The 26,853-nt window shown below is 40.7% G+C and overlaps 1 protein-coding gene across 1 annotated transcript; it reads right to left on the bottom strand.

Moving 5' to 3' along the window:
• Positions 1-597: 597 nt before the first annotated feature.
• Positions 598-26,357, bottom strand: LOC131973038 (cytochrome P450 2D15-like). The gene is made up of 11 exons (XM_059334880.1): positions 26,164-26,357; positions 25,552-25,714; positions 14,449-14,613; positions 13,629-13,795; positions 11,702-11,770; positions 7,284-7,388; positions 7,023-7,161; positions 6,356-6,441; positions 6,158-6,259; positions 2,141-2,282; positions 598-2,030 (listed from the first exon to the last, which is right to left on the bottom strand). The coding sequence occupies exons 1-11, from the start codon at positions 26,323-26,325 to the stop codon at positions 1,825-1,827; spliced, it is 1,506 nt and encodes a 501-aa protein (XP_059190863.1). The 5' UTR covers positions 26,326-26,357; the 3' UTR covers positions 598-1,824.
• Between the last annotated feature and the right edge of the window lie 496 nt (positions 26,358-26,853).

Raw genomic sequence — 26,853 nt, 5'->3', positions numbered from 1 at the left:
AGCTTATAAGAGTTTAATTTAAGAGCTGATATCTAGCCATTTTCCATGTTTTTCTTTTGATAATAACCAAAATCATTATCAAGAAAAAAAACATGGAAAACAAGGGTGGTCTTATAATTTGTCCATGACTTTATAAGTAGCATCCACAGTTTGTGGCCTATGCTCATTTCAAGTACTTTATATACAATAAAGATGGTATTTTAGAAGGTGATCGCAGGTTTTGTATGTCATTTTTAATCTGCAGTGACTAGTAACTGCAGCTGTCAGTTGTCATACTGTATATTCATTTATTGGAGTAGTGCAAGTTATTTATCCCAAAAATGGCAATTAACTTAAAGCTTACCCAGTCTAAACACAACTTCAAAACTCACGGACAAGATAGGAGATGGAACAAATGAACATACATGAATCAGTAATGAACAGCAGCAGTTTAAAACACTGTAACAGTCACTTGAAATGATTTTATATTTAATTTTTTATTCATGTTTTTCAAAGAGTCACAACTTTTTTGGAATTGGGATTGTACTCAAGTAAAGGCATCTACAAGTAAATCTACTTAGTTATTATCTACCACTAACTTTAACTAGAACGATTAAGACATAACTGGTTGGATTTTCATAAAATGTTATGTGAATATGTCTAGTCTCCATAGACTGATTCCCGGTGAATCCCGTAACTCCATGCCTTTCCTTTAGTGCCACCATGAGGTCAAAATGTCCATGTTACTGCTGGATTGAATAAATAAATGAATGCTCCCCAGATAATGAATATTTTACATTGTGGACATCCTTTATTTTGTATACAACGTATATATATGATAAGAAGAACATCATTTTACAGTTACAATTGTACATCAGCAACAAGGGAACACAGAGTCATACTTTTTTGATAATCATAACATCTGTGGGACTGTCAGTCTGATCATTTACAAGTGAAAAAAAGAACATTTAAGGATTCCGAATACAAACTGTAAACTACACTGTGACTATAATTAGCAACTAGAAATCATATAATCATATACATTATACACTGACAGATCATCTGTTATTATGGTGAATTTATTAGCAGAAAGGTGTTTATTTACACATGCAGCAGTTAGACTGCTGTTTGACTCTTTTTAGCTTCATTTTTGGTCTCAACCAACTCCTGAGAATGTCTCTTTAGTTCTTAAATGCTCTAGTATGCTCACCAGTTAGCTGGTATGTCTGTTGTTTAATACTGAGCATGTAGTGTACAGTGGGTTTTAGAGCTTTTTTACTGAAAAGAGCTGCCATGCATTGGCCAAATATGAGCTGTGAAAGTGAAACAGGACTGGAGCTGTAGATTTTCTGTAGGTTCATCATGATGAATACATTGTCAATTGGTTTTACATTGCCATTTCATACATGTTTATTATAATAATGTTGATGATTGCAACTTTAAAGCTGCATTCATCAATTCTTTTGGCCACCTGGGGGCAGAACTCCACAATAAATCCCCCGGTAATCCAGAGTTTTTAACTGTGTCTCTACCCAAGCAGCAAATACTGACGCTTTCTTAAACAACACTTTTTAGCATATGTTTGAGACGCAATGTGCAAACTCCAATGTACACCGATTCGTGATGCCAATATTGGATGCTTGGAGAAAGTTCTCCAGTAGTCAAGAGATGTAGTACAAAGAGAGTAACAAAGTCAGCGTTGGGAGGAGACTGGGGGACAAACATACACAACTTTCACCCACAAGACCACTGTTTGCGTCCTAAACATCAAGTTGACAAAACATCACTAAGTCAAAGTCAGTTGACTTACTTGCATTGCTGTGTTTCAACAAGTCAATTACAGTTTTAGGATGATCTTTGTCTTGGGATACTTTTTCTGTCTTGGATCCTCATAAAATAGGGTTTGGGGGTTTGGGTTGTTCCAAAAACATGTTTGTAGTCTGGTTCTCCTGCATCCTCAGGCCAGATGAATTTGAACCTCCTCAGCAGAGTCACAATGATGAGGAAGAGCTCCATACGAGCCAGACCCTCTCCAAGACACATACGAGGACCTGCAGGTTAAGAAAGTTACACATTGTCTAACATCGAATGATATTTCTTGAATCAAACCTCTCAATCACTCTTTCAATCTATCAATGAAAGTAATCATCATTTGGCTCACCTGCAGAGAAGGGCATGAAGGCCTCTGGCTTCACAAACTCTCCCTGGTCATTGAGGAAGTTTTCAGGGTTGAATTCTTTGGGGTATTTCCACTGTCCCTCCTCACTCAGCACCGAGGACAGGTTGGGGATCACAATGGTTCCCTGAAAAATAAAGAATTTTAATTAGGGGTCCATTAAAATGTATTCATAACTATGACTCTTGCTACTGTCCTTGAGTTGATCTCCACTTTGCCCTCTTCACAAAAGCAAACCCTGTCTCCTACAAATTTACCTTTTGTAGGAGTTGGTTTTTTGGATACCCAATGTATCAGTAAAATGTTCCTCTACAATGTATTTATTTTTTTACTGCCAGAATACTAAATGCAAAAAAATATGATCTAGCATTAAATTATCCCAGCATAGCAACTACAAGTATTTACACCAACAGCACGACTTCACACATTGTCAGACGAACAGAGACCAGACAGAGGTCATTGATTCCAACCGATACCTCAGACTATAGATCTGCTAGATATGTCAATGGGACACATTGCCATCACTCTTTTCATTCATGCATTCATTATCCTTAAGTTATTATGAAGTTATATTATTATATAGCTTTTACCAGTTTACGTTCAATGCAATGCATTCATCAAACTGCTAATAATATTGAAATGTGCTATATTTCCACTGTAAAAAGTTTTACAAAAAGATTGTGCTAGATTTATCCCTCTATGGTACTGTGTTGACCTCAGGAACAATACCCATTTTTGGCCTGTCAAATTTCCAAAATGCTTCTTTTTGAATGATGCAACACTTTAAAATAGAAGGAAGACCATTGAGAACCAATAGCTATGCTTTAATTTGTCACATGACTTTCAGGAGGCCATATTGACACTTTATGTCAATATGACCTTTTTTGCGCCATGAAAAAGCTCTCAAAACGTCATTTCCTGACCATTTCTATCTGTGAAAAAAATATTCCTACTATTAAGTAAGTAAATCTTCATTTTTTATGGTTTCATGCAATTTATTTTCTAATTAAATAATGGAAACTTGTGGCTCAGTTGGTAGATCGTTCGTCCAGTAACCGGAAGGTTGGTGGTTCGATCCCTGACCATGGCAGCTACATGTCGAAGTATCCTTGAGCAAGATACTGAACCCCAAATTGCTCCCGATGCTGCATTCATCGGTGTGTGAATGAATTCCCAATGGTGGCAGGTGGCACCAGTGTGCCCTGTTAGCCTCTAACACCAGTATGAATGTGTGTGTGAACGGGTGAATGAGCGTAGTGTGTAGTGTAAAGCGCTTTTCAAGCTGCTATCCCGAGCGTCATTACCATCATGCGCAAGTCAAGTCAAGTCAGATGGGCAGGCCACATCACATGCATGCTTGACACCCACATCCCCAAGCTTCTTCTCTATGGAGAGCTCTGCCAAGGCAAATGCTCAATTGAGGGTCAGAAAAAAACGCTTCAAGGACAGCCTGAAGTCGCCCCTGAAAGATTTCAACATCAGTACTGAATCCTGGGAGACTCATGCAGCAGACCATCCCAACTGGCACAGGACTTATCACTGCGGTTGCCCAGGCAGCAGAGGACCTGAGGATCCACCTGGCGGAGTAGATAACTGCAGCATGCCAGGACCAGCAGCCAGTGTCCAGAATGCAACACCGAGCCACACATGCCCCAAGTGCAGGAGAGGCTTCCGTGCTCTGATTGGCCTGATCAGCTACCTCCGGACACAGCAATTCAGACCTACAATCCCCTAGAGGTGCCATCATCAACTACGATGGACAAATAGTAAAGAAAAAGACAGAGATGGGTATTTTTAGTACAGTATAAGATAGTTTACTGTAAAATGCAATCTAAAAGTAATTGTAAGTAATCTGCTTGTTTTTCAGGTCCTCTTCCAGAAGCAATAGAGAAGGCCAAGAATCTAGGATGGAAAATATGCAGGGACATCCTTCCAGTTCAACAATGGAAAGGCAGCCTCCCGAAAGCCACAAAAGTGAAGACTCCAATTAGACTCCAAGTAGTAAGACTCCAAGTAGGATGATCTACTAACCCATGACTGCATTGAAATCATGGTCGAACAAACATATCTGTATGCCGTCCATTGTGATCCACACAAGCCATTAAATGTTACCTGCCAAGAAATGGAGCAGTTCATTGGCATCTGTTTCTATATGTCTATTTATAGGCTGCCAGGATACCACATGTATTGGAATTCAACCACTAGGGTTGACTGTGTGGCCGATGTCATGTCAATGCATTTTTGGGAGGTGATAAAACATCTACTTTTCTGATAACTCGCCACAAATTGCTCCCGGGAAGCCTGGCCATGACAGGCTTTACAAGGTGCGTCCCCGCCTATCATCCCTCCTGAAAGCTTCAAAACTATTAGAATCTCTGTGTTGATGAGCACATTGTGCCATTCAAAGGGAAAAGTAGCCTGAAGCAGTACAACCATGTCTGGACCGACAGCAGTGGGATTGCTTACAACTTTGAGGTCCACACTGGCCAACCAATGGACGCCATGCCAGATATAGGGGCAAGTGGCAGTATTGTTTTTTGCGACTTGCAAGCATTGTCCTAGCGAACCAGTCCCACAAGCTCTTCTTTGTTGACTGGTTCACCAGTGTGAATCTCCAAACGATTCTCGAAAAGAAGAAGAGCCACTGTGTCGGCACTGTACGACCAAATCGGCTCGCATTGTGCAGCCTCTCCTGGGACAAAGACAGGAAGAAGAAGAGCAGGGGAACCTTTGAAGAGAAGGTGCAAACCATGATGGAGTCCAATTCTGGGCTATGAAATGGCACAATAATCATACTGTCCACCTCCTGTCCACTTTTGCCTCAATCCACCCAACAACTTCTGTCCAAAGAAAAAAAAAGCAGCAGTGCAGGTCATTTTATTTTATTACAAAGAATCTTGCTCTCGCTCCCTCTATTTTATTTTTGTATAGCACTTTGAATTGAAATGTGTTGTAAACTTGCCTGGCCAGGTTACCTGCCCAGCTATTGTCAAGTCTTCTGGACTCACTCATTGCTCATTGCAGAACGAAGATCAAGTCTAGGAAGTGGTACCATAGGATCATGTTCCACAGCTGGAGTTCACTGTAGTGACACATGGCTCTTTTACCGCAGGGATTACATGGACTGGGGCATTTTTTTCCTAACTGGCATCATGATGCGTACCATAGAGGGTTATTAAAATGTGTTAATACATTTAAATGTTGAATAAATCTTTACACTTTTACAGAAATCATCAGTGCAAATGTTGACGATGGGTGAGTTGAAAAATATGGGGTGGGTCTCAGGCACATAAACCATGGAGAATATCTATACTTCGTGTTCATTTTAGCATTAGAAACATGGCTATCAATAGCAGCCTGGCTTATGTAAAAAATAAGAAATTGTGGCTCGGTTGGCAGAGTGGTCATCCACTGATCGGTAGGTTGGTTGTTCGATCCCTGACCGTGGCAGCTTACATATTGAAGTATCCTGGGGCAAGATACTGAACCCAAAATTGCTCCGAATGCTGAGTTCATGGGTGTGTGAATTAATTTCTGATGGTGGCACCATTTAGGGTAGCCACCAGTATGAATGAATGAGCGATGTCTGTAGTGTAAAATAATCTGAGTGGTTGCTTAGACTAGAAAAGTGCTATATAAGTGCAGTTTGTTTGAGTTTTGTTTCAGTGAAGTGCTCTTTGGTAATACTTTACTATGAAAGAATGGACAGAACTAGAGCAGCTGTAATGTCCTGCTGTTGAAAGTAGGCCATCTTCAACCAGTATCATGTGAAGCTATATGATGTTTAAAGACAATTTAAGATTTTGAGTGATATGTTCAAAATTCTGTTTTAATGGCTCCAATTTAAAGACACTGTACAGTAAGATGTCTTAAAAGTAATTTTCAATCATGTTATACATATAAATCTACACCTGAATTTAATACTAGGTTTATGTGACTTCTTGGAGTAATGTAAAGGTTGTTGAATCAGGAAAATCAGGAAAGATTATATTTTCTATATACCCTGGGTATGGAGTATCCCATTAACTCTGTGTCTTGAGTGGTGCAGTGGAAAACACTGAGAGGAACAGTGTCAGCCATCCTCTGGATCTCATGAATCACAGCCTGCATGACAAAGACAGCTGTCAGAGCATTGTAACATATACTGTGTACGATGGATTAGATACCACACCTCACAGCACTTTGAAATAAGCCTCGTACCTGCACATAGGGCATCTGGTGTCTGTCTTCATAACTAGCTTCATCCTTCCCATCCAGAACATTGTCTATTTCCTGCTGACAGCGCTCTGAAGAAAATAGAGAAAGACAGCGTAGACAGAGGGACACAAAGAGTGAGAAAATTAATAGACAGAGAGATCAATTCATTTTATTTCTCTGTATGTCTCTGTGCTTCATGGCAGCCTGAACTTCTGCCAGCTGATTCAAAAGAAAACTAAATCTTGCAAAATACTTGAAGGGATTGTAAATAAAACCGGTGTGTGCTGTGTGGTCCATGTGACGAGTATAAAGATTGACAATAGCCCCGTTTCCATTTCATGCATTACCCGGGTAATTTGTCTCATTGGGTGTGGTTAGGTAGAGAGGACACGCCCAGAATCCGCCCCTATGGATGATTTATCTGGGAGATTTTAGTACTGGTCTGAGGTAGAGTCTTTTGGAGCGTCCAAGCCTTCATGCTGATGGACGTAATTTTTCTTCCATAGGCTTGACGTCATTAGGACTCGACGCACTCTTGCTTGCTTTAAGATGAATAGACGTCCCTGATTTTCGGGGTTTTTAATTGGTATTGATCTCAAAAATGGCTCTACCAGCCACACACTGTCACATCTGGTAATAATGGAGACAGACAGACGATACATAGACATACCCTGTATCTGTGGATAATTCATTAGGTAGAGGAAGGCGGCGAGCGAGCTGTTGGCGGTCGTGTCAGTCCCGGCAAAGTGAAGATCCAAAAGAAATGCACAAAGCTGGTCTTCAGAAAATGATGAGCCATCGTCTCCTCTCTTTGAAGGCAGACAGGGAGAATAAATAAATACTGTTCATTCTGTCACCGCCACTGCACTTAAAATTTCTCAGTGGTCAACAACATGCCAGTTTATATCCATTAAAAAAAACCCACACACACCTTGTCCATTTCATCCAGGTAGCAGTCGATGAAATGCCGCGGTTTACCAGGAACTCTGGTCTTTTTGTTCTCAGTCAGCAGCTCCAAACGTCGTTCATGTCCCATCTGGAGACAAAAAAAAAATGCTCATCAACCAATTTCTCAAAATCTTGACACAGGTATTTCAAACGACACAAAAGTGTAACATTGTTGGCTTGAGCCGATCCCAGCTGACATTGGGCGATTGGCAGGGTACACCCTATAAACACCCTACTATCACAGGGCTGACACATAGAGACAGACAATCACGCTCTTATTCACACCTACGGGTAATTTAGAGTCACCAATTTAACCTAGGTGCATGTTTTTGGACTGTGGGAGGAAGCCGGAGTACCAGGTGGGGTCATCCCTATGTTCCCCACTCGGGGAATAGGTCAGACATAGGTCCCTTTTTTAGAAAAAAGGCTGTAAAGTGTTATGTGCATGTTACCTTGTTTCAGCGTCCATTAACGGCCACAACTCGAGCAGGCGCTTAAAGTCAGAAACAATAATTGAATGTGAAAGTTAAAGGAAAGATCATCCACCGTAATCCGTTGTGGCACACACCGCGTCAAAAAGGGAAAGCAGCTGAAGTGAAGCAGGTGACAGTTCGTGGCGACTCCAAGAATAAACGGAGCCGGAATAACTCACTCCATGAAGATTAAGCGTTGATGAGTCTCATATCCATCCATTAGCAGCGCTTTCGTATCAGGGCGACGATCAGGGGCTGTTACGGGTCCTCCGCAGCCGCCTGTGAGGTGTTTGCCCGGGTGTGCCGGCTGACCGCCTCGCAAGCCAGAGCCCAAGGGGACCTCTCCTGCATCGCCATCGGTCCGGAGTTGAGGAAATCCTCTGCTTCTCTGGGGTTGTTGAAAACACGATAATCCGGCCCATCTTTGACTTTCAGAATCGCTGGGTAAAGGAGAAAAAATTCAACTCCTCTTTCTTGCGCAGTGTCCATCGCTTGAGTGAAGGTCTGTCGGCGCTTGACTGTGTGATTACTGTAATCAGCGGCGAATCTCACTCTCTTGCCATCAACGGTGACCGGGTCCTTCTTCGCTGCTCGTAGAATAGCCTGCCGAGTAGTGTAGCGGAGGACGTTGAAGATGAGAGTGCGGAGCCTGTCACGGGCAGGTCGTCCATCGTAGATCCGGTGGGCCCGCATTATCTCTTCAGACTGCTCAGTCTGAAGAGACGGGAACCACTCCGGCAGTGCACGGTTTAAATATTGCACACTGTTCGACCCCTCAGCCCCCTCTTTCAAGCCGATGATACGAACGTTGCAGTGTCTATTCCTGTCCTCCATGTCCACCAGTTTGAGTTCAAGTGAATGCAGCACAGTCTCGTGGTTAGCAACTGTCATCGAGTTTTCTTTGACAGTGCTCTTCAGAGCCTTAATATCTGCTTTCACCACACCAATACTCGCCGAGAGCGAGGCCAGATCAGATTGAATCATGTTCAATTTATCCTCTGTGTTTTTGCCCATTTCGTGAAGTTGAGCGAACCGAGGCTCTAGATATTCACGTTGTCTCTCCATTAGCATGTCTGTCATAGCATCCAGCTCGGTAGCACGAGTTCCTTTGCTCAACTTCACAGAGGCTCCACTGCACTGTTCTTTTTCCCAGATTCAGTCATTTTTGTCCCAAACAATTAAAGGCCCTACAAATATCAGTACAAAAAATAAACTTGAAGGGGTAAACTAGTAAAAAAACGGGGAGGGTGAGGCAAGCGCAAAAAGCCTAAGCCGCCATCTTGTCCAGCCGGTCACGTGACTCCGAGTGCTAACACTTTCGACGGATTGCCACACTTTCCACCGTGTAGTGGAAATTGTGGCATTCAACCTCAGTCTCCCCTATGTGTACATTCCCATCATCTGTGACCGTGGCAGCTTGGGGTGAAAACCAGGGCAATTTGCTAGTCAGTGTTAAAAAACGTAAACATTTAAGCATTTTATAGATATTTGTTGGGACTTCCACCTTGAAACTAGCATAACCCTAACCCTAACTGGACTAACTGAGATGTCTTCTTATCTTAACTTAGTGGTAGTGTGTTACATCCCTGGGGTACGGTGTGTGTGTATTGTTCTCTGTCTGTGCCTCAGGATCGCAGTGTATGTCACCCGTGCCGTCAGAGGTAATCCCCGCTGGGAAACGCCTACGTCAAATGCCGACAACAGTGGTTCCCTGGCACCGCCTTCTTCTGTTCTATCGGTCTGGCGACCAATCAACTGCAGCCCCTGCCTCCAGCACAGCGTTAAGAGCAGCTTCGCGCGGCTGTGACAGCCCCTTCTTATGTCTTTTTATGCCATATATTAAGTGTCTTTTGCTGTTAAGGTCTTTGAGAACCCTGTGTGTTTATTTAGAGGCATTTCGAGGCACTAGAATTGTGATCATTGTTTGTACTGGGCATTAGGTTTTACTATTCTTTTTCACATTTTTTCGCACTACACATTATTTCACATTATTATTATTTGTTATGTTCACTAATTTATGGGTGGTTGCACTTGTGTAGATAAAAGTAGCGTAGTCAGCCAGAGTTTTTTCGTTTATTGTGTTTCAACATAAAGATAGTGTAGGGGGAAACGGAGGTAGGAAGACTGTTTTAGTTTGTTTGTTTTATGAGTTGGCGCCACCCGCAGCCCTTTGTTCACTGCCTCACTTCTGTATTACTTCTACTCATCAATAAATGTCTTTATTTTCCTGAGAACACAGGCGTTGTGTTACATTCCATTACGACTCAAACTTGAGTTGTAACATAGTGGCAGTGAAGTTTGTTTATAAATTAACATTAGCTTTTTACTTGGTGATTGGAATCACACTTCAAAAATCATAGTGGTGTTTTTTTGTGAAGGTTGTCTTACTGAACAAAACATGTAAGTATAGTAATATTTCATATCAGTGTAGCCCTATTTTCTGCAGTAGTCCAAAATCCAATAGAAAACCTGTTGGCTCTTTGCTGAGGCAATAAGCACAATGCTAACTTCTGGGTTGGCCTAGAAAAATACCTCTGTAATCTGGTAGCTAATGGTTGTATGCTAACACGTTTAGCTTACACATAAATCTTTAGCTTGCGAGGAGAGCGTGTCTATGTTCCCGAGGTCCTATGTTCCCCTCTTTGTATGAGACTGGGGAACATATGACCCTTTTTCCCCGCTTTTCCCAAAAAGGGTCCTATGTTCCCCGGTCCGTTACTTTTTCTACCAGTACTGCCAAATTCCATGGCAAATAGGTCTAACCCTAACCCTATTTAAAAAGCCAAAAAATGAACTGCAAAGTAACCAGAAAGTAGCTGTGGTCACGAATTAAAGTTCTCCGTCACTACGATGGATTTCTGTCATTTGAAATTCACAGAGGCAACTTATGAGATCAATAGCGTGTTTCCTTTAGGGGAAAGAGTGGCCGCTGGGAAAGTCTCAGGCCATGCCCTCTCACATGTCCGCTCATTCGGCGTGTCTCCATTACAAAAGGCTCCAGAGGGATTTATGAGACTCCAGAGGTGAAGTATAGTTTTCGATCGTCACGTAATCGCTTAGTGACAGTTTCGGCCGTGATCCGTGATCACATACGTGACGGATTAAAGACGGGAGATGCAACTGTTGCAAAACAAAGCAGCATGGCTAATTATGCACTGCGTCTCCGCTGATCATAAACATCATGATGTTGAATTAACGGCATCGCTAACTGTGCACAGAGTGTCTGGTGCTTGTTTTAAACAAACAGATCACTAAGTTGGTGTTGTTTGTTTGCTGCTTGTTCTGTTTATTGTAAAAAAAAAAATTATAAGACAAAGCACTATAGAGATTTGCACCCGTTATTTAAACCTCCATTAGTATTTCTTAAGCAGGTATCAAGTGACCTAACCTGGAACATTTTTCACACACTGCATGTGACTTGGCTGTAGCGCGATTGAAATTTCAGTCAGAAGATTTTTTTTTAAATTTAATCCATGTGCTGTGCAAATTTAAATTTTGCGCTGCTTGAGCTAAGGTGGGCCATGTGACGGTAGGCCTGCTGGCCATGCTGAGAGTCTAAAGATTGATAGATTGCGGGGAACATAGGACCCTTTTTCAGAAAAAGGGTGCCACGTATTGCTACAGTATAGGACCCTTATTAGAAAAACCGGGAACATAGACCCTGGGGAACATTGGGATGAACCCCTTGCGAATGCTAGTATCTCACTTTAGCATTTAGCTCAAAGCAAAACAAAGCATGGAAATTTACTGTTTCTTTTTTTCTTTCTGTCATTAATTCTTTCTCTTTCACTTCTGCTTTAATTGAGCAGGGCAATTTTCCTGCAATACAAAGTGATTCTTCTTTGTTGGCATGTATTTTTATTATCCCTTAGTCTTTTTTAGGCTACCGAAATTATGGTTAAGGACATAAAGAATATACAAGACATACCTTAAACAACTTAAAGGCTCTCTGGAAGGGCAGTGGCAGGCTGCGCACCATGGGAACAGAGTCATAAATCTGTATGGAAGGAGAGAAAAAAAGAAAAATGATCATTACGAGGTTTTTCTGAGCATTGCACAGTGATTCTAAGACAGCTGTTTATTGCAGTTCTCAGTGACAATTGATGATAAATTGATTAGTTTGCTAATAGTAATTATAAAAATAATAATAAAATGTACAGTATTGTTGTACTAAGCTCAATCTCCAAATCCACTTGTATTGTATATAAACAGTGGTGGAATGTAACTATATAAATTTAGTAGAACTTTACTATGTACTACTGTATTTCAATTTGATGTAATTTTATACTTCTACTTCACTACATTTATAGTTAACCCTCCTGTTGTCCTCGGGTCAAGGAAGGAAGAAGAGGGAAGGACGCAAAGGGAAGTAAAAAAGGATGGAGGAAAGAAAGTAGGAAAGAAAGAAGGATGGAGGAAGGAAAGAAGAGAGGAGGAAAAGGAGAAAGAATGGAAAGGAGAGAGAAAGGAAGGAGGATGGAGGAAAGAAAGGGGAGGAGGAGAAGAAAGGAAGGAAAAAATAAAGGAGGAAGGAGGGAGAAAAGGAGGGAGGCAGGAAGGAAAGAGGGCAGAAAGGAGGGAGGAAGGAAGGAAAGAGGGCAGAAAGGAAGGAGGAAGGAAAGAAAGGAGGGAAGGAAAGGGGGGCGAGGGAAAGGAAGGAGGATAGAGGAAGGGATGGAGGCGGGAGGGATGGAAGAAGGAAGGAAGGAAGGAGGAAAGGAGTGGAAATCAGGAGGAAGGAAAGAAGAGAGAAAGGAAAGGAGATAGCGGTAGGAGGAAAGAAAAGAAGGAAGGAGGGAGGAAAGGAAGGAAAGAAAGAAAGGAGGGGCGAGGGAAGGAAAGAAGGAAGGAGGAAAGAAGAGAGGAAGGCAGGAGGAGGGAGGAAAGAAGGAATAGTCAAAACAGATTGGGTCAATTTGACCCAACGGGGACGACAGGAGGGTTAAATATTGTACTTTTGGCCGACAGCTTTAGTTACTTTTCAGGTCAAGATTTAACACAAAAACATTATCAATTTGAAGTGATTAGACATTTTTGTTTTTAAATAAAACCTCATACCAGTATATTGAGTAGTTCATTAGCAGGTCGCATTAGCCGGTCACATTCGCAACTCGCATTAGTCAGTCGCATTTGCCGGTCGCATTAGTCAGTCGCATTAGCCGGTCATATTAGCAGGTCACATTAGTCAGTCGCATTAGCCGGTCACATTAGCAGGTCGCATTAGCCGGTCACATTAGCAGATTGCATTAGTCAGTCGCATTAGCCGGTCACATTAGCAGCTCGCATTAGCCGGTCACATTAGTCGGTCGCATTAGCCGGTCACATTAGCAGCTCGCATTAGTCAGTCGCATTAGCCGGTCACATTAGCCAGTCGCATTAGTCGGTCGCATTAGCCGGTCACATTAGCAGCTTGCATTAGTCAGTCGCATTAGCCGGTCACATTAGCCAGTCGCATTAGCCGGCCACATTAGCAGGTCACATTAGTCAGTCGCATTAGTCAGTCGCATTAGCAGGTCACATGGCAAGTCATATTAGTCAGTCGCATTAGCCGGTCACATTAGCCGGTCAGTAGCGACGGCACCAAGAGGTCATATTAACCTGCTGAAACAACACATATCGCCACCCAGTGTTGAGGAGGAGGACACGTTCCCTGTCAGTTTTGATTTTCTCAATTACATGTAAACTGGGACAAGGACAGAAGTCCTATTAGACGCAAATATTGACTTTTAAGCATAGCTCGATTAAACTGTGCATGTAAACGCACTGAGTTTAAGATATTGGTTTAGTATTCATCATCCATCTCACACTGTTTCTACCGAGCAATGTTTGGTTTTGTTGTCAAAAATGAGACTTACCATAGCCCAGCGCCCATTGATTATTTTGGAGGTCTCTTGAAACAGGCCAACAAAAAACTTCATGAACTCATCGTCATAGTCGAACTGCCGGGCGAACAGAACTTGGCACATGACGTTGGACGCTGCGTTGTGGAACAGCAGGTGGGGATTCAAAGTCTTACCTGTAACTACAACATGTACAATGATTCATGAATATCACCAAAAAAAGAGTTGCTTATTTTCTAAATACCAATTATTATACAAAAATATATAAATAATAAAGAAGATGTATAAAGATATGATGAACTTGTCAACATATGCTCCCATCGAAGTGTCTTTTCAGGGAGGTTCGTATACATTTACAATAAACAATAAGGTTTATCAGTCTGAACAAGAAATATATAATTGAATATACTGTATGTCAAAAAAAATGGAAAATGATTGGATTCTCTTTTATTTATATTTTAGACAGCATCTTAAGGTTGTATACTTCCTTGTTTTAAGCAGTGGTGGAATGTAACAAAGTACATTTACTCAAGTACTGTACTTAAGTATCACTGAGGTATTTATACTTTCCCATTCCCATTTTATGTAACTTTATACTTCTACTTCACTACATTTAGCTGACAGCTTTAGTTACTTTTCACATCCAGATTTAACATAAAAAACATTATAAATCCAAAGTGATAAGACATTTTTTTAATTAAACCTCATAATAGTATATTATTATTATTTAATAATGGAATTCAAAAGATTTCTTGATCCAATGTCATCCTCAATATCATTGTTTATCCATAAAACAAACAATCTGTGTCCTGCTTGTGCACAATGAAAGACATACCAACATTCTGCTCCAACACATTAATGATGTGATGTATCTCTCCCTGAATCCTCTGCTCCATGGATTGTTTCCCCATGCCAAAGTTTCTCAGGGTCATCAGACCGAAGCGTCGTTGCTCTCTCCAGCCAGGGTTATAATCTGCTAGAACTACTCCAGGAGCATGAGCTGCATGCAAAAAGGTCAGTTGAGAGGGAAAAGTCCATTCACTTTCAAATACATTATATAAATGTGTGTGTGTGTGTGTGTGTGCGTGCGTGTGTAAGAAAAATTAAATAAATCCTGGTGAAAATATGCTTAGCAGCACGCAGTGGTGTTTATTTGAGTGTAAACACTTTTTGAGTTATTTTTTTTTGCACTTTTTTATTTTTAGGTATGCTACTTTATACTTCTACTCCACCACATAAAATTAAATAAATATTGTACTGTGTGTATGTATTGTATTCTACTACATGTGTATTCACACATACACTACAAGCCAAAAGTTTGGAAGCAACTTAAATTGTCTGTTCAAAAGAAAAGAAAAGAAGGGCTTAGTTTTAGGGTTGAGAAGATTTGGAAGAGACACAACTTCAGTGCAAAAGTAAAAAACAAATCACAGTTTGCATTTTTCACTTTAGCTCTTTGGCTTTTGAGAGTTTAGATACAAAAATCCCAATAAATCTCAACTGGGTTCTTATTTCTGACAAACTACCACAGAAATGGCTCAAATTGAAGCAGTAAAGAAACAATAGTTCAGATTTATACATTAACGGAGGAAGGAAACACAACGTCTAAGCAATAAAACCCCAAAGACCTGATAATTATAGTAAAAATGTGTTCTAATAAGTGGCTCTTTATAGAATAATCATGTTTATTTTGTTTTAAAGTATAGCAATGAAACTATGATCTTTTTTGTACAAATGTGATCTTGCTTCCAAACTTAAGTGTATGAAATGGTTGTTTAATATAACAGTTATTAGCTATATGAGCACACTCCATTGAATTGCTTTTGGCTTATTCACTCATTATCCTTATCCACACTTTGGGAGGCTGGAGCTGATCCCAGCTGACATTGGGTGAGAGTACACCCTGGACAGTTCGCAAGACTGAGACAGACAGTCACGCTCTCATTCACACCTACAGGCAATTTAGAGTCACCATTTAAACCTAAGTGCATGTTTTTGGACTGTGGGAGGAAGCTAAAGTACCCGATCAGAACCAACGCTGATACGGGGAGAACATGCAAACTCCACACAGAAGAGCTGCAGGTTAACCACTACACCACCGTATAGGATCTTGGCTTATGACTTGCTCAAAGGGGGCCCAACCCCTGGTAACCACTAGATTTAACTACCTGACTGCACACATAATTACTAAACCTAGCTCCACCTTGACAAAATTAAAATGCTGCTTCTAAATGATTAAATCAGTATGAACAATCTGATGAAGTCAAATAAAACTAATCAGTCTAAAGAGACATTTTACCACTGTTTACACATAAGTTAATTTTGTTACAATACTTAATGAAACATCTTTCACCATTTCCGCCAGCAGGTGGTGGTATAAGAGGGCCTTTTAATTTCAATATGTAGTTGATGTAAGAGCCATTTTGCTTTGATTGTTTATTTGTTTGTTTGCGCTTCACACCACCGGGTGGAGAAGAGCGCTCATTATTGGTTCTGATGTCATGAGTTTATGTAAGGCACCTCTGTATGACTGATTGTGGTAAGATGCCAGAGAGGCACACAGTTTTTTGATCGCAGAAATGTGATGTATAAGTTGGAAATATAACTTTATTTGTTTAAGAAAGAAGTATACCTTTGTTTGGAAACGTTACAATAAACTCAGTTAATTTATATACGGAAACTGGATATTTCATTTGTGCGCTTAAAACACTATAAACGGGATCTCATCATACTAGTGGCATCTTTTTTGAGTAACCATCAGGTCACTACAAAAGTAAAAAAACTGCTTCATGAGGATGGCGTTGGATTTTGTTGCTGTATTCATTGAGGACAGCGTTGGATTTTGTTGCTGTATCCATTGAGGACAGCGTTGGATTTTGTTTCTATTTCCATTTGAGGACAGCGTTGGATTTCCCGCTGCTGTATTCTTTGTTTGACCAGCATCGTCCCATAGCTGTTGGAGCTGCGGGCCGTCAAGTCCTGACCATCTGAATGCCATCCAACGCTGAGGACCTGATGGACATTGTTGTGTGCACACGTACGTTCGCGTGTAAAATCCAATGCATTGATGGTGACTAACAACACTTTTAAAGACTACATGCATTTACAAGACTGTGTAATCTGAATGATTGACTATGACTAAAGAGCACGCTCCCGATTCTGAACTTTTAATCTCGGAACAGAGCATTGGATGTGACATGGAGCCCTGTGTAAGACAAAAGCCAACTGTTAAAATGACAGAAAAAGCGCCTCTGGCACAAATCGCCAACTTTGAACAAGACCGAAACGTGAAACTGAAAAGGACATGTAATCTCAAAAACTTAATTGTTGATTTGATGCCCGATAAAGGTAACATCACAGAGGTGTCAGAATATTGTACTTTGCAAATGTTTCTATTAGGGCCGGGACTCAATTAAAAAAAAAAAATCAAATTAATTAGAGGCTTTGTAATTAATTAATTGAAATTACTCGCATTTTAATCGCATATAAATATTTGACCTGAGAACGGTGAGAAGTAATTTTTTTCACATGGATTTTTAGTATACCATTGAACAATGACTGAATACATAAGCTTAAGCAACAAAAATATTGTTTATTTTTGTTCAAGTCCAGTGAGACCAGTGCAATTTTTTCCATCAAGTGCAGCAATAGCATATTTAGCTGCTAGCTGCTATATGTTTTGCATTGAGGTGATACTTGAGGCTTGATGTGCTGTGGTGATATGTGAATTCCTTGTTGCATAGCAACACAACCATGCTCCTATCGACGCTTCCATCCGTTGGTTTTTTGTAACAAAATGTCCCATCATCCACAGGGCCAACCAAAGCGTCTCATCAGCTTCTTCCTTCATGTTCACTGTGGTTTGTTGTTGTCTGAACTCATGAACGCTAGTTGGTGCTCCAGTATAATCGGTCCGCCTGAAACTCACCCGGTGAGAAACGTTCTGCGGTTCAAAAATAATTGTGATTAAAATGCGTCAATTTTTTAACGCGTTAATTTTTGTGTAATTAATTAATCTTAATTAGCGCGTGAAAGTCCCGGCCCTAGTTTCTATGTGATGAAGCGAAAGAAAACCATGAAATGTTGATGGGGTTATTGCCTGAATATGAGGTTGAAAAACAAGAAATGTGGTTTAAGGTAAAAATGCTCAGTGTCAATGACTTTATTTCTGATTCAAACACATGGTTGTTTCGCAAGTTCCGTTCATCCTGATGGTGTGGATGTTAATAACGATGTGGTCAATGTGGAGCCTCAGGACAGCATTTCAAATGTCATATCCAACTTGTCCAGCAAAGGCTCAAGACTGGAAAGTAATGCTTCAAAGAGCAGCAGGTCCACAACATCATCAGCACGGCTGCAAGCGCAGGCGGAAAAAGCCACACTGCATTAAAGGAAAAACACGCTTTGGAGGAAAAACTCAAAGGAAAAAGGAGCAACTAGAAATTGAGACTGAAATAGCAGCAACTACTGTAAAATTAGGCCGTCCTAAATGCCTCATATCACGGTAGTGTTGTGGACGCACGTTCAGATGCAATAGAATCCTATTTCGAAAAGGGAACATCACTCTACCCTCATGCTGAAGCATTCAATCCACAACAAAAGGACACATCTCAGCAAAAATATGCTTTGACAGACAACACACAGCCACCAATGGACACATATGGAAAGCCAAATACAGGTCATTACTTAAGCTTAAAAAGTGAAACATCTGATCACAAAACAACACAACCTCAAGGACATTTGCAAACAAATGGAGATTTTTACAGGCTGCTACAAACTCAAAATGAATTAACAACACTGCTTGTAAAAACACAGAATTCTCACTTTTTACCACAAAGAGAGATTCCTGTTTTCGATGGAGATCCTCTGCAATTCCAAACATTTATCAGAGCCTTGGAACACTGTGTGGAGGCGACAACAAACAACAAAGGAGATTGCCTGTATTACCTTGAGCAGTACACCAGAGGGCAGACTACAGACCTAGTGCGCAGCTGCCAGCACATGGCTCCAGAAAGAGGTTATGCTGTGTGCAAAGACCTTCTCAAAAAACACTTTGGACATGAATTAAAAATAACAGCTGCATATGTGGAAAAAATAAATGGATGGCCTTCTGTTAAGGCAGAATATGTTAAAGCACTGCAGGCATATGCATTGTTTCTGAGACAATGTTGCAGTGCTATGGATGAACTGCAATATTTAGAAGAACTTAATATGCCAACTAACATGAAAACCATCATTCACAAACTTCCCTACAAACTCAGAGAGAAGTGGAGAGCTTGTGAAATACATGAAAACCGAGGACATAGAACTGGTTTTCAAGATATTGTAAAGTACATTGAATACCAAGTCCAAATAGTTTCTGATCCTATTTTTGGTGACACTCAAGCTGGCGTGAGTAAAGGGGGCAACAAAGCAAAACTACAGCAAAGTTCAAAGTTCAAAAGGAACAGTTTTGAAACCGCTGTAATCATGTCTGAACCAGTAGTGAATGCAACAAAGAAAAACATTCATACTCAAACACAAAGTTTGTCTCTTGAAACAACAAACATTGTTTCTTGTTTCTATTGTGCACATGGACACAAAATGGAACACTGTTCAGAATTGAAAAGTAAAACACATCTGGAAAAGTTGCTTTTTCTGAAAGAAAAGGGATTATGCTTTGGGTGCCTGCACATAGAACACATGAGCAAGGATTATGATCAGTGAAGAAGAGCTAACTAACTGGCCTAACCTGAAGAATGTTAACTTTCCCCGTATTGATGCAGATGTTGATTTATTGATTGGCACAAATGCCTCAAGGTTCATGGAACCATGGGTTGTTATCAATAGTCAAGAAGAAGGCCCATATGAAGTGAGGACTCTACTCTGTTGGGTGATTATTGGACCACTAACTGCAAGACAGTGTTGAAATGGCTACTCTGGCGTCACTGTCAATAGGATCAGTGTTGACAAACTGGAAGCACTATTGATAAGTCAATATAAAATATTTGTCAAGCTCGCTGACAAAGGGGAAATGTCAGTAGAGGAGAAAAAATTCCTTAACATAATGGAAAATTCAGTGCAACTTAAAGACGGCCATTATTGCATGAAGCTGCCTTTCAGAACATGCGTAAACATGCCAAACAACTATTCAGTGGCAAAACAACGAGTTAATGGACTGAAAAGGAGACTTCTGAAGGATGAAACCTTTCACGAGGAATATTCAAATTTTCTTAGTAAGGTGATTGAAGAGGGGTATGTAGAAATGGTGCCTGAGCAACAACTGGAACGCTCTGATGGGAAGGTTTGGTACCTCCCTCACCATGGAGTATATCATTCTCAGAAAGGAAACCTGCGTGTTGTTTTTGATTGCGGGGCTGAATTTAAAGGTGTTTCACTGAACAATCAGCTTCTGCAAGGACCAAACCTAACAAGCTCTTTGTTGGGAGTGCTGACACGGTTCAGGCAGGAACCTGTGGCAATCATGGCTAATGTACAGTCGATGTTAACATTTGGATTTCTTGAGGGTCTGTGGTGGCCACACGGGAACTTGGAGCAAGAACTAGTCCAGTACCGCATGACTGACCATTTAGCATGTTACTCTTTATGAAAAACTGCTGATGACAATCGAAACAAATTTCCAGCAGAATTCTACAATTCTACAGTCCTTTAGCAGACACTTTTATCCAAAGCGCAAACAAATGAGAGTTAATACAACACAATCAAGGATGAAGTCAAGAAACATAGTAAGAGTAAGTGGCGTGGGTTAAGTTTGAGTCCATTAGGACACAAGTGCTTTATAGGTCGCAAGAGAGGTCAGTATGATACTTGTCGTAGTCGTCAGTGTAGATCAAGAGTGAAGGTGTTCAGTAAAGAGTTGGTCTTCAGTCTCTTCTTAAAGATTGAGAAGGACTCAGAATAACAGATGGAGTTTGGAAGTTGGTTCCACCACCGGGGCACTACAGAGGAGAAGAGTCTGGTTTGAGACGTAGAGACCTTCAGCGGTGGAGGAGCCAGACGTCTTTCACTGGAGGAGCGTAGTGGACGGGAGGGTATGTGGACCTGAACAAAGGAGTTCAGATAAGAAGGGGCTGTGCCCGTTGCTATTTTGTAGGCAAGAGACAAGGCTTTGAATTTGATGCGGGCTGTGACTGGGAGTCAGTGCAGAGAGATGAGGAGCGGAGTGACATGTGCTCTCCTGGGCTGGTTGAAGACCAGACATGCAGCCGTGTTCTGGATCATCTGCAGAGGCTTGGTGGTGCAGCAGGAAGACCCACCAGTAGCGAGTTGGACTAGTCTTAAGCAAGTTGGACTAGTCTAGTAGTCTAAGAGTAGTTGACACCAAGAAATTTTTACATTGACGATCTTTTGAAAAGCTTGCCTTCTGAAGATGAAACAACTTCCATGGTCAATAACCTCACAGCCATCTGCCAGTTAGGAGGTTTCAACCAAACAAAATGGATAAGCAACAGTCGCAAAGTGCTGAATGACATTCCATAAGAACCCAGATCCAAGCCGGTGTGATATAGGTCGGTGGAGACCGTTTTCAGCACATTTTATGCAGTCCTTATAGTTGCACAAGTCACTGTTGCTAAACTGGTGTTGAGCGAGTGCACGTCAATAGTAACATCCAGCCTGTCACTAAAAACAGCTTTACCTGCTCCGCAGAACACCCGAGACAAATGCATTATAACGTCGGACTATCGATGTACATGTCTGTGTTGATAGAATCATTTTAGAAATTAAACCAACCTTGCATTTTCAATGTTAAAACATTTTGAGGGACTAGTTTCTCAGCAGCAGCGGAATTTTACTTTGTGGGTTAGTAGTAGTGCGTCAAAACGAAACCCTCCAGTCGTGACAGCTAGTAGCTAGTAGCTATAAGACAGTAGTAGTTATAAACATGCCGCTTCAGTGTGCGTTCAAAAATTGTGGCAATAAAAGTTACAGATGGGCACCACCGAGTTTCCACCGATTTCCATCTCAAGAACCAGAAAGGAACCAACTATGGCTTCTAGCAGCTGGCTTGGACTTGGCTAGGACACCGGCGGAGACCTTGCTGAAGTTGCGAATATGCAGTGATCATTTTAGACAAGATGACTTCGAAAACCCCCGCAGTCTGAAGGACCACAGATTTCTTAAAAAAAATGCCGTCCCAGCTATCTTTCCAGATGCACCTACAGCTACGGACGAACAGGTAGGCAAATATATTTTGGGATGCTACTCTTGCTAATAAAGCACCTCTCATAACGTTAGCCTAGTTGCTTCTGATAACTTTTGAGACTTGAGACTGAGATCGAGACTGTGTTTACATGTACCGGTGACGTTATGTGTGTTATAATCTGGCAGATTGTAATTAGTTGGAGCTCGCATACACGTGGAATGAATCCCTGGCATAGAGCATGAGTTTGCTAACGTTATGTACTGCAATTTGCATTGGCAACAGAGGAGGCTATGTGCCTGGCGTACAGATAACCATTCTGGATGCAGCTGTTGATCATTATCGACACTTACACTTAGGCTAAGTAAGATAACTTTGAAGTGGTTTATCAGTTAGTCTAACAGTCTCTCACCGGTAGCGGTTTCAAGTCTTTCACGCTCTGCCCTTTGAGCATCCATCTGTGTCAGTTCTTTGTCCGTATACTCTGGCTCAAACTGGTATGGCTGATTTGATAACACAAACTCATCTGTCTCCACTATGACAGCACCTAAATAAACTTGCATGATTGTCAGCGAAACCGAAACCGTCTTCCACTGTAGCCTCACTAGCCTGGAGATAATATCACTCCGCCGCTGCCGTAGCCTAAGCAAACAGGGAACAAAGTATAAGCTATTCCAATGCTATGCAAGGTTGGTTTAATTTCTAAAATTATTCTATCAACACAGACATGTACATCGATAGTCCGACGTTATAATGCATTTGTCTCGGGTGTTCTGCGGAGCAGGTAAAGCTGTTTTTAGTGACAGGCTGAATGTTACTATTGACGTGCGCTAGCTCAACACCAGTTTAGCAACAGTGACTTGTGCAACTATAAGGACTTGTAGAGTAAATAATGTGGTGAGAGTTAAGCTAGTATCTCTTTATGAGGGTCTCTAGAGGGACTATGTAGCTATTTGTATGACAAAGTGTGATTAAATAATGTAACCCTGAGTGATCTATATGATGATATATGTATAATCAATATGCTGCAGAGATTTAACTGAAAGGTGGAGAAGTACTGGAAGAGAGGAGAAGTAGAATAAGGCCTAGATAAGAATGTTAAGTTTGTGCCAGAAAAACACCTGTGATCTTTCACCAGAGATGTTCATTAGAGTGCTGGTAAGAATAAGAGAGAAGCAAGAATAAGAATAAGAAGCAAGGTTACCCAGCTGGGCAAGAAGCAGCATTTACAAGGGCTAAATACAGTAGCATACTCTGAGTGAGAAATGAAAAATAGAAAAGGCTCTGTATATGACAAACAGAGATGAGTGAGAGATAAGAACATAGAAAAACTCTGTGGGAACTAACGGATCATTTTAAATCATAGTAGATAAAGCATAGAAAGGCCCTATGGGAACCGATGAGTGATTTTAAATCATAGTAAATAAAGCATAGAAAGGCCCTATGAGAACCAATGCGGGATTTTAAATCATGGTAATATTTTCAACCCCTAAACATATTGATGTCTCTCTGCCAGGGGATGAGGTAATGCCACCTGCACCTAGGGGGGGCGGATTTGGAGCAGCCCCTAGGAGGAGAAATCTAAAGAATTAACAAATTTTATTGGAGGAAAGGTCATAATAAATATTAATGATGGGATGGACAGATGTGTGTGATTTCTCTATAATAACTCATGTAAGTGTCATTCGAGTTAGAGAGCTTATGGACTGCACCTTGTGTGTATTATATTTGTTCTCTCCACTTTTTATCGATAATAAAGTGTGTCACAAGATCTTGGACTCCTGCTTGAAGATTTTTGAGACTTGTTAGAGAGTTTTTTTGGAGCTGTTTTCCAACGGGGCTTTTGATTTATTGTTAAAGATAAGAGAAGTAATTTTTTCCAATTGGACTCCTTTAAAAACTAATTTATGAGCTATTTGACCTACAACTTGGACCAATAAATTACACGACAGACTGCATAAAATGTGCTGAAAACGGTCTCCACCGACCTATATCACACCGGCTAAGTTGGAAATGAGGTCCTATGTCCAAAATTCCGAACTATTCCTTTAAAGGAATTGGATCTAGACAGAGACAAGCTGCCGGTTGAGCGGGCTCTTGGACTTAAATGGTGTATTGAGACAGATACATTTAAGTTCAACTTTAACATAAAAATCAAACACACACAAGGCGTGGTCTGTTATCTATGATCAGTTCAGTCTACGACCCATTGGGTTTCTTAGCCCCTTTCACCATCCCAGCTAAGATGATTTTGCAAGACTTGTGTCGATTGAAATGTGTTTGGGATGATCCACTTCCACAATCTTTTCAACAGAGATGGAGCCAATGGTTGGAAGATCTGGAAAAGGTAGAAAACTTCAAAATCAAAGTTTCAAACCTCAGGACTTTGGATCAATAACTTCTGCTCAATTACATCACTTCTCTGATGCAAGTGAAACTGCACATGGCACTGTGCCATACATCAGGTTACAAAACAATAGGAACAAGGTCCACACTGCTTTTGTAATTGACATATCAAGGGTGACTCCACTAAAACAAGTCAGCATTCACCGCTTGGAACATACAGCCGCTGTTCTGGCAGTTAAAGTGGATAAGATGCTACAGTCAGAGCTACAGCTTCCTCTGGAAAATCACACTTCTGGACAGACAGTACATCAGTAGTAAAAAAAAAAAAAAAAACAGGACAAAAGGTTTCAAACATTTGTGGCAAACAGAATAACAACAATTACAGACAAACATTTCACAATGGAAATACATTCTTTCTGCTTTTGAGAGTTGGAGGACAACGAAACAAAGCTTCCATGCCCGAAACCACACAAAACACCCACTAATCCTAGCTAAAGTTCAACATATTTCAACTCTCATACTCCGTCATATTTACGAGAAACTGCGCCATGGTGGTAGGAATCATGTACTCTCCAATTTGAGGAAAAGGTATTGGATTACGAGTGCCAATTCAGCAGTGAGAAAGCTAATAGCTGAATGTGAAATGTGTGAAATTCTGCACACTGTTCTCTCTCAACAATGCTTGGATGACAAAGGATGAGTATCTGCCATTACTCCAAGAAAGACAAAGATGGAATAAAGAAAGGAGAAGCTTTTCATGTGGAGATATTGTTCTTGTAATTGATTCAACAGAACCTCATGGCTCTTGGATTCTTGGAAGGATACTGCAGACATATCCTGATAGGAAAGGACTGGTACGTTCTGTTCGCCTGCAGACAAAGACCAGCATAATCGACAGACCAGTGACAAAGATGTGTCTTCTTTGTGAAGCAAATGACTGAACACAAAGTAATAGAGCTCATGTTCTTTACCAAGAAAACCAACAACAATGAAACAGTGAGAGTTCTCACAATTGTCTATTCAAACAATTATATTCTGTTGTAAATGGACCTGCACTTATATAGCGATTTTCTAGTCGCTTTGCGACCACTAAAAGCTCTTTACACTACAGACTGACTCATTCACCCGTTCACACACACATTCATACTGGTGGCAGAGGCTACCCTAAATGGTGCAGGAAATTGTTTAAGAAAGAAGTATACCTTTGTTTGGAAATGTTACAATAAACTCAGTTAATTGATATACGGAAACTGGACATTTCATTTGTGCGCGTAAAACACTATAAACGGGATCTCATCATACTAGTGGCATCTTTTTTGAGTAGCAATCGGGTCACTACAGTTGGTTTTAGAGTATTTATGTTATTAGTTGGTAATTATTTGTAACCCAGTAACTGTTTCCATATTTTCTGTGTTAATAAAACTATGTGATTATGATAAACTTGCTCTGTACCTTTCACTCGGATAGCACGATTAACCATTTGGTCTTGTGGTCTGCCAGCAAAGTCAGCAGCTTTGGTCACCAGGGCTTCTTTTATGGCCTGCAGACCATTGAGGACGACCGCTGGATTGGCCCCAATGAAAATGCTGTAAACGTTCCCATAGCGATTTGCCAGCTAGAAACAGAGACAATCAGATTAGAAAAACTGGGACTTAGGTCACTGACCTGACCAATATTTAGTCCAATCATCAGCCACTATAAGTTATTATTAACCAAGTTAATGTTTGTGGGAGGAGGAGTAGCAGGACAATGAATAAGCACATATTAAAGCTATATCCAGGGACAGATATTTTTCAAGTCACCCTACATAAATGCCTTGGGTTTTTGATGTGAAACAAAGGGTATTAAATATATTATCCCTTGCTCAAAACTAGAGGAAAAGAGCTCATTTAAATTAGGGAAACATTAATTATGATGACAAAGCAGAAACAGAAACACAAAAATAATGACAATTTCCATAAACATTAAGCCATTTAGGTTATAAAATCTTAAATATACATCAGTATCAATTTCGGTTTATGAATATGGCAAGTACATTCTCTTTGTCATAGTATCAATCCTTACCCTCTCCAGATCTGCAAGAGGGCTTTCCAGATTCAGCTGCAGCACATTTCCCAATAGGGGTAAGGGTCGAGGGCCCGGAGGGAAATTTTTGGGCCTGTGGTTCTGAAAAAGGAACAGGAGGAGCAAAACAGCAGCCAAGAGGAGAAGCACGGATGCAAACATGATGAAGTTGTGGTTCTGATAGATTATCTTATTCTGGCTTTGCCGTTATATTGGCTTTGTGAATCCAACCTTTGCCCAGTCATGTGACCTGCAGTGTCAGGTGACTGCCCTATACAGTGCCTTGCAAAAGTATTCATACCCCTTGGATGTTTCACCCTTTTGTTGCTTTTACACATGAAATCATGGTCAATAAATTTTGGCCTTTTAAAAAAATAATTTGAAAACAAACCCTCCTTAATATCAAAGTGAAAACAGATTTTTACAAAATAGTGTCAACTAATTAGAAATATATAAGGTAAACTAATTGATTGCATAAGTATTCATACCCTTTATAGTGACTGACCTAATTCAACAGAGTTCCAGCTAGTTGATGCAGCAGTGTCACAGTTAGTGAAATGGAGATCAGAGTGCAGCTGATGTGTGTCAAGTGATCGTAGTATAAAAAAAAATGTCCCAATGTCAGATGGGATCAGCTCCAGCCCCCAGTGACCCGAGTGCGGATAATGAATGAATGAATAGTGATGAACC

This window comes from Centropristis striata, chromosome 6 (assembly GCF_030273125.1).
Source record: "Centropristis striata isolate RG_2023a ecotype Rhode Island chromosome 6, C.striata_1.0, whole genome shotgun sequence".
Classification (NCBI taxonomy): Eukaryota; Metazoa; Chordata; class Actinopteri; order Perciformes; family Serranidae; genus Centropristis; species Centropristis striata.
This window is presented reverse-complemented; position numbering and strand designations above follow the sequence as displayed.

Bases quoted from the DNA above. Each gene is read 5' to 3' on its own strand.
- LOC131973038 (XM_059334880.1), bottom strand. From the start codon at position 26,325: ATGTTTGCATCCGTGCTTCTCCTCTTGGCTGCTGTTTTGCTCCTCCTG. The intron at 14,614-25,551 runs GTACAGAGCAAG...TTTTGCATGCAG, and splicing joins TCGTGCTATCCGAGTGAAAG to CTCATGCTCCTGGAGTAGTT. The intron at 11,771-13,628 runs GTAAGTCTCATT...CCTTCCATACAG, and splicing joins TCAATGGGCGCTGGGCTATG to ATTTATGACTCTGTTCCCAT.